The 18829-nt window shown below is 37.0% G+C and overlaps 1 protein-coding gene across 1 annotated transcript in view; it reads right to left on the bottom strand.

Moving 5' to 3' along the window:
* Window positions 1-18802, bottom strand: part of DPY19L1 (dpy-19-like 1 (C. elegans)) — a 43778-nt gene extending 24976 nt beyond the window's left edge. Inside the window, exons 1-8 of the mRNA XM_009081420.1 lie at window positions 18625-18802; window positions 18118-18186; window positions 13047-13071; window positions 12442-12529; window positions 11675-11812; window positions 6423-6543; window positions 4696-4789; window positions 2440-2497 (exon numbers count right to left, since the gene is read on the bottom strand). Of these exons, the coding sequence (XP_009079668.1) occupies window positions 2440-2497; window positions 4696-4789; window positions 6423-6543; window positions 11675-11812; window positions 12442-12529; window positions 13047-13071; window positions 18118-18186; window positions 18625-18802 (771 nt within the window). The remainder of the gene's footprint in view (window positions 1-2439; window positions 2498-4695; window positions 4790-6422; window positions 6544-11674; window positions 11813-12441; window positions 12530-13046; window positions 13072-18117; window positions 18187-18624) is intronic.
* Window positions 18803-18829: the final 27 nt, after the last annotated feature.

The raw sequence follows: 18829 nt of genomic DNA on the forward strand, positions 1-18829 counted from the left end.
AATCAGAGTCCTTGCTGTCTAGAAGCACTCCCTGTAAAAACTTCATCAATTATCATTAAAATAAACCTTTCATAAATATAAATACTAATGTGTTGTCCTCAGCTGACTGCACAGATGTGATTAGTTAAAACTATTTTTATAAGCAATAAATATGATCACGATTATTCTAAAGCAGTGTAGTTTTTTTGAGTATTTTTCAAGACTACAGCAACATTTGATTCACCAATTTTTTTGATACTGGAGGAGACAAGACAGGTAAGAAATGCTGAACATATACAACCATAAAAAAGAAGCATTACCTTAAAAATGGATTGACTAATGTGGACCACACTGTTTTTCTATATTTAGGATGTAATGTTAAACTCAGTCATCTGCGGATGATTTATCAAGGCTGTAAACTAACTTTGCTGCAGGTATAAATGTATCAAAATTGTCTAAGCTTGAAATCACTAAAACACAGTAGCACACACATAGCACATATGGAAATGTACTGCCTCAGGATCATTAGCTCAATGCCAGAAGGCATCTTTACATACCAGTTTTACATAGCACTGGAGCTGAGATACCAGGACTGGCAGAGCAGGCTTACTCATGTAGCTCAGTCTTATCCTTCCCAAAAAGGAAAGCAAATTTTTAGCAACTGGTCTAGCTCAACTGCTGAATTACATGCAAGAGGATTTGCACACAACAAGTCATATTCAAGAGTTAAGTATTTTTTATACACATACACATGTGCACACACATGCACACCCATTGCATGTGATTCAAGAGTACATACAGTGAAGCTAAACCACCTACATATGTGTAACTACATATACTACCATAATTATATACACAACAATGGCAAACAGCTCTGAGATATTTTATCAGCTACAGAGCCAGCTGAGACTCAAGACTGCACCTCTGCAAGTGACTCCTATTGCTCTCCAGAAATCCATACAGCTGAGCCCGAATCAGGGTCACTCAATTTAAGCTCTACCTAAGCCTAGACTACAACTGTGTAGAGATATGCAGATACGTTTTCATGCCATTCTCCAAAATACACACGTTATCTGTGTTTCCCCCCTCCCCAAAGTCAAGTCATCTATACAGAGACATAAGCTCTCCTACAGTCTTCCATGGATAGGAAAACTGCTTGTGCCATGGTGAAATGTTTCTTTGCATTACTGATATCACAATCTTTGAAGTTTTCAACTCATTTCTTTCTGAACTTACACTTAACACCTTGACAGACTTGGTAAAACAGTGCCTACTCTATCAGTATTCCCTAACAAAAGATAAAATGTTCATTTCACTTCAGGTTGCCATTAACAAGAATAGAAATCCACACGAAACATATTTACGCTCTCATGGTGCCAAAAAGAGTTTAGCAATGCTGTAACATGTACCTAGTCTTAACATCCATGGGTGAAAATTCCTGACAGAAGATATTTAGAGAAAAAATTTCAAATTAAACTAACATATAAAATAGCTATTTCATCACAGATTTTTGTTTTATAACAAAACTGTCAAGGCTCACTATGAATAGAAGCATCTTTTATTCTGCTATGTGCAACTACACATTCTTACTACTCAGTGTTCTCTAACAAATTCAGATCAGCAAAATATGAACATGAAACATAAATTCAACCCTTAAGTAAATGACAAGGTAGTTTCAATCTAGAAAATCTTTACTATACAGCTGCATTTTAAGTAAAATAAAATTAATATTTATAGCAATTTACATACATAAAATGAGCACTAAAATACCCAACCAAAACATAAACACTGCTCAAGGGGATCAGAATAAAAGTCATGAGTTTTACTCCAAAATATGAAATGATGAAACAACCAGCATTAGCTGGGGACTCCAGGAGATGTTTTAAGTGACAGTTTCCTTTTTATTTTCTTTCTTGTAACGCAGCTTACTAAACAACTTTAGCATTGGAATCGTCTATATACATACACCATTATTAAGTTCTTTGTACCCTAGCTATAGTCTATAAGTACTACACAGGTTTCTTTGCTTTTTTTTTTTATTGTATTCATGAATTTCCAGTAAAATATATAGCAATTTAAAGAAATCCTTCACCATTTCTAGAGCTTGCTCATGTGGTACATGAACCCTGGTTATGTCTGGGGTGGGCACAAAGATAGAGTATTTCGATATTTTGAAACTTGAAGTCATTGTACTACTGATATTTCAATCTCAGGACCACTTTACAATATACTTTGCTCTCTGATTGTGTGGGGTTTTTTAAGCACTACGGTGACACATTGGACTGTGCTATACATTTTCCAGTCATAGTGTATTTTGTTTCCAATTTTGTCTTATTCATTTGTTTAAAGTTATCTAAATTCATTCCTGAATAGATGAACATCCCTACATCGAATGAAATGAGAATTACCTTAAACTCCAATAATAATTTTTTAAAAAGGTGCAGGGGGAAGGAGACCTACCTCTCCATGATTGAAAAAGAAACACATCACGGTAACAAGACCTCCAAGCCGACTCCCACTGTGAAAAGAACAGGAAATACAACAGGATCTTATAATGGTCAATATTGCTTACAAAATGTGATGCAGGACTTGTGTACAGCTAAATTCCTTAGGGGGGAAGGGAGGAATGCTTTCAAGTATCAAGAGAAGGCACTCAAGAGAGTACATACAGTATTAAAATACTAGTTAGTCAGACAATGCTTACTTCAGAGCAGACCACTCTTCACATATCAGCTTTTTTTCTGCAGAACACCAATTTTAATGTAAATAACTTGGAAAACAGTTATCCCATTCCTCACAAACTTTGGTTTAGATCATTACACCTGGTACTTTTAATCACCAGGCAACATAAATGGAGTACTTCTTCCCTAAGAGGTTGAGCAGTAAACTTCAGAATTTGCATGCTCAACAGGGAATTCTGGTCTGAATCTAAGATTAATTTAGGGTAATCAAATCAAGCATGTTCAAAAAACATATTTAGAAATTAACTCATTACATGGTCTATACAAGATACAATTTAATTCTTACGTGAAATACTGTGACGTTAACATGAAGAAGCTCTTTAAGCCCTTAAGAATTTTTTACATTTCTAAACCAATCAAATTCACCTACTGAATAAATAGTGCCACGAAGTCAACACTAAACCCAAAGATATTACTTAGACTTATCCCATCTCAAAACAGTGCTAAGGTTCCTACTTGTTTGAATATATTTGTAATTCCTCGTGTTCTGTGATATAAAGCAAAGAAGATTTTGGTGCACAAAAATGCACTACTGCTATGAATGCCAGAACATACCATTTTTGCTACTAAACAAAGGCATCAGCAAGCTGCCAAGATTCTTAAAAAAAAACCCCAACAAAAAACACCCGCAAAACAACCAACCAACCAACAAACAACAAAAAAAATATCCCCTAAGATCCTCTCAGATCCTTCAGCCATCACTAATACACAAGTCAAACAGAATCAGTAGGTTCTGGGTATAAAATCTGAGGATTAAAGATACCAACCGAGTGCTAAAACAATCTCCAAGAATTGTGCATTCTTGCACATAAAACTCAACCTCACATTCAATAAATTCTAAAAGCATCAACACTAAAATGCAAAATGACAAAATGAATGTGCTTAACATAAAAAATATTAGTCTTAGAAAGAGAGCAAAAATTTGTAAAAAAACCTCCCCAAACCAGAAACAAAATTCAAGGTCTATGCTTGCTAAGGAAAGCAGTAAGAAATAAAGAGCTTACTGATCTTCCAACAGATTTCCGTATACCTCCCATAAGCGAAACACTACAAGTTAATGGCACAAACATTCAAAGTTTATCTAATTCCTCGTAACACAAGATATTAATGTCCTATGTTAAGGAACGTGCTTTGACCCAAGCACCTCAGAGGTGCACTAGGCAACTTCCTCTTTTAACTGTCAGTGTCTGCCCTGTGCCATTCTTTATCTGAACTACCAGCACATGCTTCGGAGAGAGAGATGGAAAAAAACACAAGAAGGTGAAGCCAGAGAATGAATGAGGGGGGAGAAAACCAGTCGCATCTCTCAGAGGAAAATGCAGCCGTCTCTGTTGGTTTTGCAAAAAAAGCAAGATGAAAATAGAGGCAAACAAAAATGCAATTCCACTTCTGTATTTCTGCTGAATGTGGAGTCTATTTTTGTATGAAAGCGTATTACAGTTCCTGAAAGTTAAGGAGACTGAAAACACAAAAATACAGAAAAAAGGAAGTGTATACAATTTGTCCAAAACAACGCAGTATCTTCAAAAATATTTTGCCTTCTCAGTTAGGTTAAAATTGAAATACAAGCAATATGACTGGAAGCAAAGCATTGGGAAAACTCCAATCTTGGTTACAAGCACACTGTCATTCAAACTTTATTTAAAAATGAGTTACAGTGATAATTTTAAGAGCAGAAACCTGTCAAAAGCTGTTTAAAACACCTACAGCATTTAGCTTTATCCACAACCCAGTGGCATCAATGAGATACCACTTCACTGAAATTTTCCACAATTTTTTTATCAGCATCATTTATTTCAAGCAAAAAGCTTCTCTACTTCAGCAATTTTTAGTGACAATGTATGTGTAATAAAAAGCACTACTGCTGTGTAAACAAATAAACAATAGACCATAAATACATTTTAACACTTATTCAAATTTTGTCTTAAAACTGACAGCTAGTACCAACCAAATAGCCCAGTCCCAACTGCCTTACCTGAGGTATGTACCATATATGAAGAACAGCGACATCATCAATCCATTCAAAAGAAAAATCATAGCAACATAAAAGGAAGCAGGGTCTCCCAACCCTAACAAAAAATAGTTAACATATGTTGTCAAACATAGGAGAAAGGCCATATTGCATATAAACCACCATACAATTAGCAACTATCTTAATATACCTACAGAAAGACAACAACAAAAAGTCAACATGACCAAGATTATTCTGAGGATTCAGTCAGAAGACTATAGACCTGAAAAAAACAAAGAGCAATTGCAGACATGGCATTGGGGCAATCAGCAACAAAACAGGCCAAGAAGGAAGCATTAACTGTAAAGGAAAACCTGCAATGTTTAGAAGGTATAAGCACCGCTAAGAACATTCTTTAAAGACTACATTTTGACTCTACAGAGCTTCTTAGAACAGGCTTGTTCTCCCTAGACTTTCACTTCCCATCTCTTGCAGTGTAAATCCATCTTTAAACATATCATACATAATGCTCTTTACTTTCCTTGTTTCATTACAAGCCAAGAGATTTTCCAATAATGCAAGTCTTTCAATTTATTCATTAACAAACACTCCCACGTTCACGCTTCTGTTGTTAGTCTCTTTCCCGCTATTTCTTTAAACCCTCCTGGCTCTAATCATTTCAGCAATACAGCATAAAAAGTCTTATTCATTAAAGAGAATGGCAGCAAAGCTTCGGATTCGTATGCAGAACTGATTATTCACCACTGCTGAAAATACAGCGAGATGGTTCTCTAAAGTAAGATGATTACATGCTCACCAAACACAGTAGTCTCAATAGCTGGTGTTTTTGTTGGTTTCGTTTTGCTTTTACAAAAAAAAACAGGAATGAAAAGTTGTACATGTATTCACTCTTTACTTCTTCTGACGAAATTAGAGAAAATGAACCATTTAAGCTCTGAAGAAAGCTCTTACAGCCTTTGTGCAAAGGAAAAATACTAACCTGTCATCACACAAGGCATCACACAAAGGCATTTTAAATGATGAAATGAAACAACTTCACAAGCTACCATCTATCATTCATCTTTAACTGACTGTAGAACATCTCGGAAGCACTTCTTGGTAAGGTGCTTTCATGGTATAATACTTACTTGACAAGCCAATACTTCAAATGTTGGAAAAAACCCAAACCACAAAGTGGCAGTGTTCAAGCTTTGGTATCAAAATCAAGGTATAAGGTTGAAATGTGTATGCTGAGTAGAAGGGTCATGAGAGGAAGAAGATTCTTCCCAGCAGAATCACTACGTAAAATTTCTCAAAAAATTTCCAAAATTAGGGGAGGAAAAACAGAGGGTAAATTCTGAAATGTAAGAAACTTTGAATGTATTTGTGACTTTTCAGAAGCTACAAGAATTTAATATATGTTCAATGGCTTTCAATTACATTTAGGAAATCTTACTCCTTGCAACAGTCCAACATTATGAAGGCTCAGACTACAACTGTGAAGTTTTGAAGTGCAGTACAGCAATTCAACCTAGGTAGGAAGAGCTACGTAATAAGCAAAGCCCACATTCCCACCCCAGTCCTCTTAAGTTTATCTCTTTTTCATGCTTCTCACTTATGCTGTGAACCTGCCAAAACAGGCTTAGCCAAAAGAAAGCATGTCAGTGACACAGGAATATTTATTATTTCTGAAATATATAAAGGCACAATTAAATGCTTCCAGGAAGAAACCAGAATAAAACACAACTTACCCTCACAGCTTTCAACAGGACTAAGCCCTTTTCCTCTGTTTACAGTCCAACAGGTCTTTGTTGGTAGACCAAGGAAATCCATAATGGTAGTATATATGCGGTACCAGCTGGCAAGGACCACCTAGGAGGAAAACAGGATTTGAAGTTTCTGAACAGGAACTTTGAGATTAGCTCAGTACCCAAGGTGACCAACTGGCCCTCATACAGGGTTGCTTTTAAACTCAGTTTATCTCAGCAACTTAGCATTTTTGACTATAATTTCCTAAAGGCATCCAACATCGACCAAGAGTTCATTAATAGACTAAAATTATGCCTGTTTTAAAACAGAAATAATTTCATGCATCAAACTGCAATATTTAGAAGAAAATACCCTATATATTTCAGCATTGTCTGGAATATTCCTCATTTGACTGTTTTTGTGTATCAGATATTAAAATCTCAGATCTTGCTGACATAGGACAGTTAGCCAAATTAAACCTATTAAAACCAATTAATTTTTTTTCCACCTGCCAAGAACATTAATGGACCAAATCTTTAGGGCTTTTACTCTGATAAATTTTGATAGGTTAACTTTAAGCATGCATTAGAAAGGGCTTCCAGATGCAATGCAAGATAGCATTTCCATTTTCCATGCAAAGGTTGTAATGTTCTTTTAACAACAACCCAATTAAACCTCAACACCTGACATGGAAAACATCAATACTTTACACACAGAAAAATAACAACTCATCTCACAGTAAAGTCATTAGTTAATAACAGTACCAAGCTATTCTGTCAGGATATAACTGACTTTATAGAGTTCATAAATGAGTAATGTGGCCATTCCAGTTGAGCTGCTTTGAAAGCTATAACCCAGGGGCTCCCAGGCAGAAAATATGTTTCACCACTGCAGTATTAGCTGTCTCAGCCCTGTGTCACAGAAAACATGTGTAAGAAAGATGATTCTCTCTTTTCTTTCCCCATGCAATTAACAAAACTCCTTATGTCACTTCTATCTTCAAGAAGGGCAAGAAGGAAACCCAGACAATGTGTCTGAGAACATGATGCATGTTTCCTCCTGGAAACTACTTCCAAATATACTACAGGCAAAAAACTGATTCGAAGCAATGTGCATGGATTTACAAAGGTGAAATCACACCTACCCAGCTTACAACCTTCTGAGATGACTGCCTTGGTAGATGAGGGGATAGCTCTGGTACATAAGGGAACAGCTGTGGATATTTTTATCTGGTGCCAATTCTGTTCTTCATCTTAAGACTAGATGATGGCACAAGAGAATATCATCAGCAAGCTTGCCTGATAGACATTGGAAATGTTTGTGATTCAGAGGGACCTCAACAGGCTGGAGACACGGGCCAACAGGAACCTATTGAAAGGGAAATGCAAGTCCGGCACTGGGGAGGAACACAGCTGTGGTACCAGTACAGTCAGGAGCTGACCAGCTAGAAAGCAGTTTTGCAGAAAAGGATATTTGAGTCCTGGTGGACAACTGGTACCTGAGCCAGCAATAAGCCCTTGTTGCAAAAAAAGCCAAATATATCCTTGGTTGCACGGGCCAACAGGAACCTATTGAAAGGGAAATGCAAGTCCGGCACTGGGGAGGAACACAGCTGTGGTACCAGTACAGTCAGGAGCTGACCAGCTAGAAAGCAGTTTTGCAGAAAAGGATATTTGAGTCCTGGTGGACAACTGGTACCTGAGCCAGCAATAAGCCCTTGTTGCAAAAAAAGCCAAATATATCCTTGGTTGTACATCACCAGGCCAAGCAAGGAGACTCTGCCCCTATACTCGGCACTGCTAAGACTATCTTCAGTGCTGAGTCCAGCTCTGGGCTGCCCAAGACAAGAAGGACAGAAAATAAAGATGACTGAGACTCTTTTTGGTTGACAAGTGAAGAGACAATGAGCACAAACTGAAGTACAGGACTTATACATAGGAACAAACTTCCTTACCCTGAGGGTATTCAAACACTGGAATAAACTGCCCAGAGGTAGAGATACTCATAACTAAACCAGAGATGACCCTGAGCAATCTGTTCTACTTCACTCTGGTTTGAGCAGAGTTTTGAGACTAGGTGACCTTCAGATATCCCTTCCAACCTCACCTGTTCTGTGACTCCAAAATTCATTCAATTTTAATACCAAGGCTCCAAACATCATGGCTCACTTCACCTGTGGCCTTTACGCACTCCCAATGTAAATCTTGTATATTTAAAAAGCTACTACATCTTCCTAGACCAAGACTTCCTAGACCAAGACTTCCTGCCTCAAAATTGTGCCCTGCAAAGTACATTATCTTGAATTCCTGGAGGCTTTCTGAACATCTGCGCCCTGGCACTTCTGACAGTGCATGTGTGCATACACAAACCAGACACCTGCCCCATCTCCAGGCATCAACAGGACTGGGGAACCAAACCTATATATTGCTTCTTATCCCCTGAATGTGTTTTGTACATTGCCAACAGAATGCATATTACAGCTTAGAGACATCTGTCTAGCCTATTTGCATCACCAGCCCTGAATCTGACATTACCCAAGCGCATAAAACATTTTTGCTGAACCAATGTCACACAAAAAAAAAAAAAAAGTTTATCAATTTCACCTTTTTATGCCACAAGTGCTTGTGTCTGCTGCAGATGTTACAAGTTACCAGTTAGGTACTTCTTGCAAAACATTTCTTGCCAAAAGCTACTTTACATGAAACAGTTAACACAGGCATAAAAATAGAAGCAAATCAGTAAGCAGTACAAAATTGCTAGGTCAATTAGAGCACAATGGTGTTTCTGGAATTCCTACTGGCCCATATTACATGAGGCACTAAATGTAAACTTGGGAAAACAAAAAACTAGGTTTCAGATCAAGGAGATATCTGTGGACCAAGCCAGTCCTCCTTTGCTGCAAAAAACACGTGTAGAAAAGTCAATCCCTTTTACTAGTTGCCTTTCAGTGAGCACTTTAAAGCCAAGTATGTGGGTCTTTGCAACACTCCTCATTTCAGCTCAAATTTTCATTATCACTGCTGCACACAAATATCAACTGTTCTGTAAAAACAAACAGCCAGACAGCAAACTTCACACATTATCTCTCCACCACAGAAATTAACACGTTATCTCTCTGCCATTTTGAATCACAAATGAAAGTACCACAATTACTAGAACAACCTGACTATGCAGAAAATACTTGGAAAATCAACTTTACTGGGACTATAACACTGCAAAACTACAAAGACTACCTTGTTGCTTTTGATAGATTTTTTTTTTTTACTGCTTATAATTTACATAAATGATGCAATGATTGCTATAGACTCACTTTACCTTTTTTTTTCTCCTTCTTTTGAAGTTTTCATGGGTAGTACTGGTTGTACATGCGAGTGAAATGTTTCACTTTTCTTAATGGGTTTAACATCCTATTTAGCAATGGGATTTCCAGGTTGGTTTTGATGAAATTAATTTTGAAATCCACTAAACAAACAAGTGTTTTATTACAATTCAGCCTTAATGCTACTAATGGGCTGAAACAGCTGGAAAGATCCCAAAATATCAAACAGGAAATGAAACACTTTCAGAAAACATGACTGAATACTGAATATCAGAAAGTAGAATTACACTGCCAACAAATAAAACCACAAGCATCTTCCTACCACCCAGTCCCACTGTAATCATAAGTAAAATCAGATAAATTTGGGCAACACATTCCAAATGTCAAGTTGCACCCATTGACAGTTTTATAACTGCAGTTATGTGGAAACAAGAGTACTCAAAAAATACACTTTAATAAAACCCCTAAAACACTATTTACAGGAAGGCTAGACATTAAGCAGCAAATGACTGAAAGGAGGAGAGGAGACTATTTGTCTGCTTTGAATGCCCACACAGGCAGAGAAAAATGAAGGAATCCATACCTTATCACAAGTTCTATGAGACAGCATAATCCTAGAAAACTCTGAATGAACAGACAAGCCTACGCGTTTTGCACAGTAATCAACCTAATGTTCTTACAGAATGTCAGCCACTACATCTGATCGCTCTTGTTTTGATTTCATCATCTAATTTACTTAGTCATCTTTCATGGTGATGACTCTCTAACAACAAGTTCATTTGACCAGTTATCTTTGATTATTGAAAGTCAGATTTTAACTGAAGTCAATAAATCATTCTCAGCTAAAGAAAATATCTTTTTAGTATTCAAATAAGGCATATGTTCCTAAGGTGGCATTTCTAGAATTAAATTGCAATCCCTTTAAAGTCAAAAAAACCAAAACCAAACAAACCCAAAACAAGCAAGAGGACAATAAAAATCACTTATCTACATAGCATTTAGTTCTTCCAGAGCAAAGAAATAGGAAGCAAATGAAACCACTACATGCAACTTGCGCAAATACATTCATGCCAAGAACTCTTAAACATATAATTCCTGAAAGCAGCTCTGTTCCAGCAGAGCAGGAGAATGAGCATAAATGCTAGCACCCAACAACTACAGCCATTATTAGTTGGTTCTCCAAAAAATAAGCTGTTGCTGCCACATAAGGTTACAGAAATGTACATTAACCAAGCGAGTTTTCCATTTGCAAAATGTTTGAGACACACTGGCAAAACCATAAGAGACAGAAACCCCAAAATTTCTGTACTTAAACGCATGTTCTTTTTAGAGAAAACAAACAAAAAATCAGAGTAGGAATGTAATCTAACCAGGTAACAAGTCTAACATCAAAGATGTACAAAACAATACCAGTCTCCCATAGAAGAATCTAAGTAAACTATTACCAGTCACAGATTTTAAGGTCACAGTGAACTGTGATATGTTAGTTCTCTTCATTTTGTGTGCCCTACACAAAATGCAAGACATAATAACCTCTTGCTACCTGTATCAATGCAGCCATTATTGTCACATACTACTGATACTTCACATGCCAGATTTGCTCAAGTACTTGTCAGCAACTTACTTGCTTTCAGTGAAAAGAACAAAACAAGACCAGAAGTATAGAACCGGACTGCAACTTTAAGGCACAAAATACTAAGACCAAAAAAGCATTTACATTTGACCGAACATACGTAAGTCTGAAAATTGGTCACGATGTATGAAGTAACCTTCTCATTTTAAATCTGGAACTAAAATACAGCATTTAAGCAACACTTCATTAGTCACTATCTTTATAGCCACATTTTTCCAGAGAAACGTTCCTTACAAATTTGTCGTCAAAGCTAAAGAAATCAAAGATTTCGCATAAGTTAATATTTTTTAAACATAGCTCACCTCTGGGTAAAGATTGAACCTTTGTAACGTGTTAATCACTAAAGGATATTCAGTTAGTCTGTCGTTCATAATTGCCCATACTCCATTCCAAAACGATGGTGCCTCAATAATGATCTTGAAGTAGGAATAATAAAGACCCTGCAGGAGAACAGAATTATTATCTATAATTCAAGAGGTCACTTCTGCTTCATGAACTGCCATATACAAGCCACTTTTTGAAACAAATTTTGTAATGTAACAAACAGGACAAACTTATTCAAGGTGACTATTCAGCTTTTCAAATCTCTCCTATTACTGCCACTGAAACAAGCAATGTGGGTTTCCTCCCAGCTTGTTTCACAGCATACCTAGAAAACTCCCATATAGGCTAGTAACTAAGCAGTAGCATAGTATTCCACAATTCCTAAAATAAATGCAGACAAGAGGTGTACACATATGTCAACATTTATTAAATTAAAAATTACTTTAAAAAAGCTTCGTAACAACTATAACTGAAAGCAGGGTATAAGGAACTTGGTTTGTATTTAAGGTCCTCTAGAATCATACTTTTAAATTATATTTTTTAAGTGCACCATGAGGCGATACGTTTATAGAGATGAACTGCAACGCACGCAAACACTCTGTATGTAAATGTATAACGCACGTTAGTCGTAAGAGATCAATATATTTACTTATCCAGAATGTATTAAGAAATTTTGGAAAGCCCACAATCAGATTACAGACAGAAGCAATCCAATCACTGAATATTTACTCAAGCACAATCTAACCATTTCCGTGCGAAAAGCCATTTCTCTTTCAAGCGTTGACAGGTGAGAAAAATGACGATCATTTTCAAAAAGAGCTGTTATGTGACACCTGTTAAAAAATAATAATAATTAAAACTGAATAAAGAGGTTTAGAATCTGTACTAAGTCATAGATGCCAAGGAACATTCAATGAAGACCCGAAGCTTATTGCAAACTGTTATTTTAATTTGCTCATGTGTTACACCAATATTCTTCTCTATTCAAGTAGTTTTACATTGAAAAAAATATGAACCCATGGAGTATTCATTAAATTCCATTATGGCACTAATTATAACACTATAGTGCTATGTATTACATATAATATTATAATGTATTTTAATTTAAGTGTAGACACTTATGGTTTAAGCAACAATTTTCCACCCAAAAAGCAGACTCCATTCATCTCAATAGGCTTAAGAAACCTTTCACATCAGCTTCACAAGAACAGAATTATTCATGTCAGAGACAATCTCGTTTTGAGAGGAAAGATATAAATTGCACAAAATATTTTGTCTAAAGGTATGAAAAAATTACATTTTTATATTTTAAAATACCACATTGATTTCAAGCAATAAATATAACCTTACCAATGCAGGACTCCTGCAAAAGCAGCTGCAAAGGAAACAAAAGGTGTGAAGTTACTCAAATATTTAAATAACTGAACATGAAATCATGTCCATTGAAGAAATTACAGTACTACATCAGAGATGCACAGAAGGTACTCAAGACTGCAGATGGCCAGAATTGGAACATCTGAATTAACTTTCAAGGCCAGGTCTTCAAAACTCTGAAATTATGTTGTGGTATTCAGCAATAAGCAATCTTCCCACCTATATCCTGCATACTCAAGTTGACCCACCAGCATCTAATGCACACATTTCAGCTATCAATAACAAAAGTGAATTACAAGCATTTTTTAAATAAGCATAAACATTTTCAGCACTTTCAAGACACCTACTGTGACTGTTCACTCAGCTCCTGCTAGACTTTCACTGACACACAACTCATGCTAAGGCCTGATGCACGCTAGGAGCAGCACTGCTAGGTCAAAGCAAGGGCAACACACAGGCAGGACCTGCTGTCCAGAAAGGGCTAAAGGTGACTCTGCAGTTATTATCACCTGCAGCTTGCTGCCTCCGGCACCCATACTCCTTGTGTATTGATTGTCTGGCAGTTTCTTCAGAATGTGCTAACTCATGGAAATGGTATAGATAAAACTTAAACGCTGAAAGGTATAAATGCAATAGCTTTGCCAAAAAGTTTTTGAAGGAGATCCAGCTGCTGAGGCTTTTGTGCTTCCCAATGTGATACAAGGAATGCCTGCACCATGATGCAAAAGGAAGGATGAACACTGTCACCACCATCTAGGTAACTATTTTGCTCACAGGTGCACACATTAGGACTTTCAAGTTGAGCTGTGTATTAGAAAACTTCTGAGTTTGAAACCTCATGCCTAAAGTGAAGAATTAGTTTATTTCCATGTTAAACTACTCTGTACAAAGTGGACTGAGCCCTTGTTTGTCATGTTTGTTTGTTTTCTTTCCTAATGAGCTCATAAAATAAACTCTAATTTACAGAGTACATTGTGCTGTAAACAGGAGAAATCCGAATGGACCGTGACAACCAGCACAAATCTAATTGAGACTATAATTGCTAAAAAAGAGAGACTCTGCATACAATAACATTCCATTTTCCATTCGAAGACTGCACTGTTGTCACATAAGTACAGAACAAGGGAGGAAACCCAAGGGACAAAGAGAAAAGACAAATGATGACAGACTGGTGGTTTAACAGTCTAGGTCTGCGACCTCTTGAGCATGACAAGATCCACGAGAGCAGAAACCACTCCATTTTGCTTGGGCAGCATTGACAACATATGCAGGGTTCACCACAGAAGCAAAGCAAGCATGAGTGAGGGACAATGGGAAGGCATTTAGAAAGACCATGGTGCTCCTCCAAGACTGAAGGTGTCTTGGTTGCCCTCTAGACACGCAGCAGCTTTCTGCCACAGAAAGGTCTGGTAAACTCTTCAATCCAAGAAAATATGGTTAATGAAGAGCCCTCTTATTCCCATAAGCTATATGGAGCAAGGAGAAAGTGGAGAGGACAATCACCTTTCCTGCTTACACCCAGCTGGGGCCAGAAAGGTGCTGAGTATCATGTCCCTCTCCAGGGTGCTGACTGGCACTCACCTCCCCTCAGCTGCAGCACTTGGGCACGGCCCTTGCTGCTCTGGTGATGCGGAATGGGTCAAGTTGCTTGCACATTGGTAAAACATAGAGCAGTGTCTGCACGCTGATGGGGAATATAGTCAGAAAGTTAGTGAATGCATGTGTGTTCAGACTGCATGTTACAAGAGTGTGGTTGTCTGCTTCTGGAAAGCAGCAGGGACAAGAGAAAGAAACAGAAAAAAGTATGTGGAATGGGAGTGGACTTGATGTACATTTCATGTCCTCGTATATACACCCAAACCACATATTCCTCCAACACACAGCCTGTAAGTGCTGCTGTAGGCAGTATTTGTTACGAGTGTCACCACAGGTCATAATGCAACGATCTAATTTTAAATTAATGCTCATAAATGTAAAGTTTTGTATGTGAAGATGTTTGACATTAAGTTGGGTAATGTAGAAAATAAATAATTAAATAAGAATTAAAAGAAAACAACAACAAAAATAATTACCTAAGGGGAAAACAAATTTCTAAACTACCTTCCTGTAGAATTTAACATTTACCTCAAGCTAATCACTTCACACAGTAGTTGAGCTTTTACAATAGCACACTGGAACTTCCTTAAAGAGTGTTACAGCTCCACTTCAGCCACTGCAGTAGTTTTTTTCAAAGACAAGCCCAGATTGCAGTTAGAAAGTGACGATCACAAGCTTTCACTTAAAACTTCACATTTTTATATATACTTTCTAGAAAAAATACCACTGAAGAATTGATCAGTGTAAGCAGAACTTATTGTCTGAGGAAAGTTTCAGGAGCTGCAGGGTTTTTTATACTAAGGACATTTCCGTTTGTTCTCATGGAAAGCTGCAAATTTCTTTTCCAGAAAATCAGATATTGATATGATATGGAACTCCAGGTAAGCACATTAGCTATATCAGCAATGCAGCAAACCACACTCCATAAGAAAAACATGTTTGGCAGTAATTGTATGGAAAGAAACAGAGCAGTCCATACCTTTCTCAGTCATTACTTATTGAGTAAAAATTACACATTTGCACAAGGCATAATTTTCACTTCTCAGCAACATTCCTAAGATTCCAAGTAAGACTGAATGCTGAAATACATTTGCATATACACACAACCCAACTATAAAAAAGTATCAATTTTGAGACAGATTACATGTTAGATAAGAATATACAGCAAAGTGAAATGCACATTAGCTACCAGTACTGTTCCTGATCTCAAATTCCTGTGGTTTCAAACAAGCCAAAAACGCAGTATTTTATTGATGCAAATAAATCATCTATTAATATGGAAATTACATTTCGCATTCAAACATACCAATTATTTCATAAAGAAAACAATATATTTAAATTTGATTCTTCCCGCCAGTAAATGTTTTATTTAAAGTCAATGCAGTAAATGCAAATACATTCAGTTATTTTGGACAATTTCATATACATTTTTACAAAACTTCACAATATCACTCTATTATAAGTACAAAATTAAGACCTTTTATAATCACATAGCAATTGATGTAATTACTCACATTTCAAGAGACAATGGGCTTTAATTCATAGATTTCCACTATGAGTCCAAACCAGCATTTTTCAGCAGACTGCATTAAGCCAGTTTTTGATGAAAAACATGCAGACTGGCTCTCTTAAATCACCATCCTTTGAACCCATTAATGTCCTTACTGGGGAGGGAACAAAGGAGAGGACAGGAAGGAAATACTATGGTCCTAATGCTGCAAACACTTAAACAGCTACTATGTACTTGAACTTGCAGATGCCATTTCTTCACCCAACCTCAAAATCCCTAAAAGCAAGGCATATGATAAGATTTTTGCAGACTGGGGCTATTATGTAAAATCTGATAGATTTCCTATTTTTGCCTGTGTGCTGTTCTAAGAAAAGCAATATGAATAGCATATAAAAAGGATTCTAATTCTGGAAATTAAATACTGAAGAATAAAGCCATAATATACAGAACTCATTTACCAAGAGAACAACAAATGCTGAGATACTGCAATCCAACAGGATGTGAGGCATACAAGAAACTGATTAATACTTTGCAAATATCCATAAAGTGACCGGGTAGGAATACAGCAGAAGTGGAAACAGTGAGGAACCTGCAAGCATTGACTATGTCTGTGCTTAGTCAAGTTCTTTCGCTTTGAGCGTCTGCACAATATAAAAAGGATATCTTCAAAAATAAGGCCTCAAGTCAATGTTCATTTAAAAAACACTCAACATAATAGGGCAAAGTGATATGTAAGAATGCCCGTGAAAGTCTGACAACTTTCTTGCTGCACATAAATTGGAGATAATTGGTCAGAGCAAAAAATTCACACCCTATAAGAAAACCAACTGTGTGAGCCTGTTTGTAAAATATGGGCCTTAAAGCTTAAGCAAAACAACAACAAAAATTCAAATACCACTAAAACTAATAAAACCCCACTATTTCATATTTAGTATGTGTACTTTCTTTGCTACTGCAATTATATACTATATACTTTGTTACTAAGGTTTATATACTTTGTTACTATTATATACTTTGTTACTAAGGTTTTATTCCTATTAAAAATGTAAATACCTCTATCAAGTCTTTAATTGGTTATCTGGGCTTTACAGACAAATTCAAATTCCAGAAATTATAAAGCCCTCTCCCTAATCTGCTCTCAAATTTCAAAGGAAAGCATTTTTCAATTCTGACCATCAGTTGAAGGTTTCTATGTCATTTAAGTAACTACAAGTCTAGGAAATGCTGAATAAACAGATGTGAGTAAAGCAATTCAGGGACACTTTATTCATCAATTAGTTTGTAAGCTAAGGGTTGCTTCCCTGCTACTACTTTGCAATGTAATTCATCAAACTGAAGAAACTCCCTGTGGCAACCAGAACTACTGGTGGTGTGATTAATAGTACCAGCATCCTTGGAATACCCTGACAGTCTTTTACTATAATGCCTTTTACAGCATATCTAACTCTGCATCCCACAGATATGCAATTAACATTTGTTAACTTTAGGAATGCATTTCTTATTTAATTTTGAAAATACATCAGGTGCTTTTCTCAAAGACTTTGGCCATTAGCCATTTCACTATTTACTGAAAAATATTACCAACGTAATAACGTCTGAATTTACATCCCCCTACAATTTCATGTTCTTCCACCCATAACCCTTCCCAAACAAGTTGTTTTGATTATCTTACTTAATAAGAGTTGCTGTCTTTTTCATTTTGGCTTCTTTTTTTCCTTGAAATTAATGACTGGATATGGGAGATTCATAAATATTTGGAATTGTTTTCCTACAAATGCTCTGATTTCACATCAACTGCTAGAGTCACAGCTTTATAAAAGTTATCAAGTAAGAAGTGGTTTCCAAGTTATATTTCCAAATATTTTTTGACATATTTTACTATTACAGAGAAAGAAAGGTAAAAAGCCCAGTAATTTCCCCTGACGTACTCCTTCCACTTACCCAAAAGGAACGTGAGCCATATCTTGTTATCAGCTTTTACGACAAAGGCCTTTCTGTCGACAACAAATACTGCCAAAAGAACACAAATATCTTAAGCATCAGTTAAGAAGAACCTCTGCAAAAGCAAATCTGAACTCTGCAACATCAGTTTCACACAAAAATCTTCAACAAACTTCAAAAATGCTGAAAGACATTTAACACAGCAAGTTCACAACTGCACATAAAAGCTTTAAACATCGTGGATAGACTATTAAGGCAACTGCACAAAGCTTGAGGCTTTTTAATTCCTGAAATAACTTTTACAAAATAACTTGTCGAAAGAGGAGTCCGACATAGATGTGTTAATGACAAATTTGCTCAAACAAAAAGTCAGACTTTGAAAGAAAGCACAAGCCTGCAGGCTTCCAGCAAAGCGTCACCCAAGAAATCAGCCGGTCATGCCAGCACCGCAAGCTGCGCTAGTAAACAGCATCAGACCGACCGCTCTAACAAGAGTTAGTTACACACACAGCACGCTTCCCCATTTCTGCCCCCAAAGCGGTAAAACGCCCTTTTCCTTCCCCTCGCCCACGGTCCTCGCCGATTCCTGGGTGGGTCTGGTCAGTTTCCCTCTTCTTTTAACCTCCCCGCGCTCCGACAGGACGGGCCCGGGGAGAGCGGGAGCAGCGCCGGACACCGCCCGCATCCCTCCCTCCCTCCCCGGGGACACGCC

The sequence above is a fragment of the Acanthisitta chloris genome, unplaced genomic scaffold (genome assembly GCF_000695815.1).
Source record: "Acanthisitta chloris isolate BGI_N310 unplaced genomic scaffold, ASM69581v1 scaffold15450, whole genome shotgun sequence".
NCBI lineage: Eukaryota > Metazoa > Chordata > Aves > Passeriformes > Acanthisittidae > Acanthisitta > Acanthisitta chloris.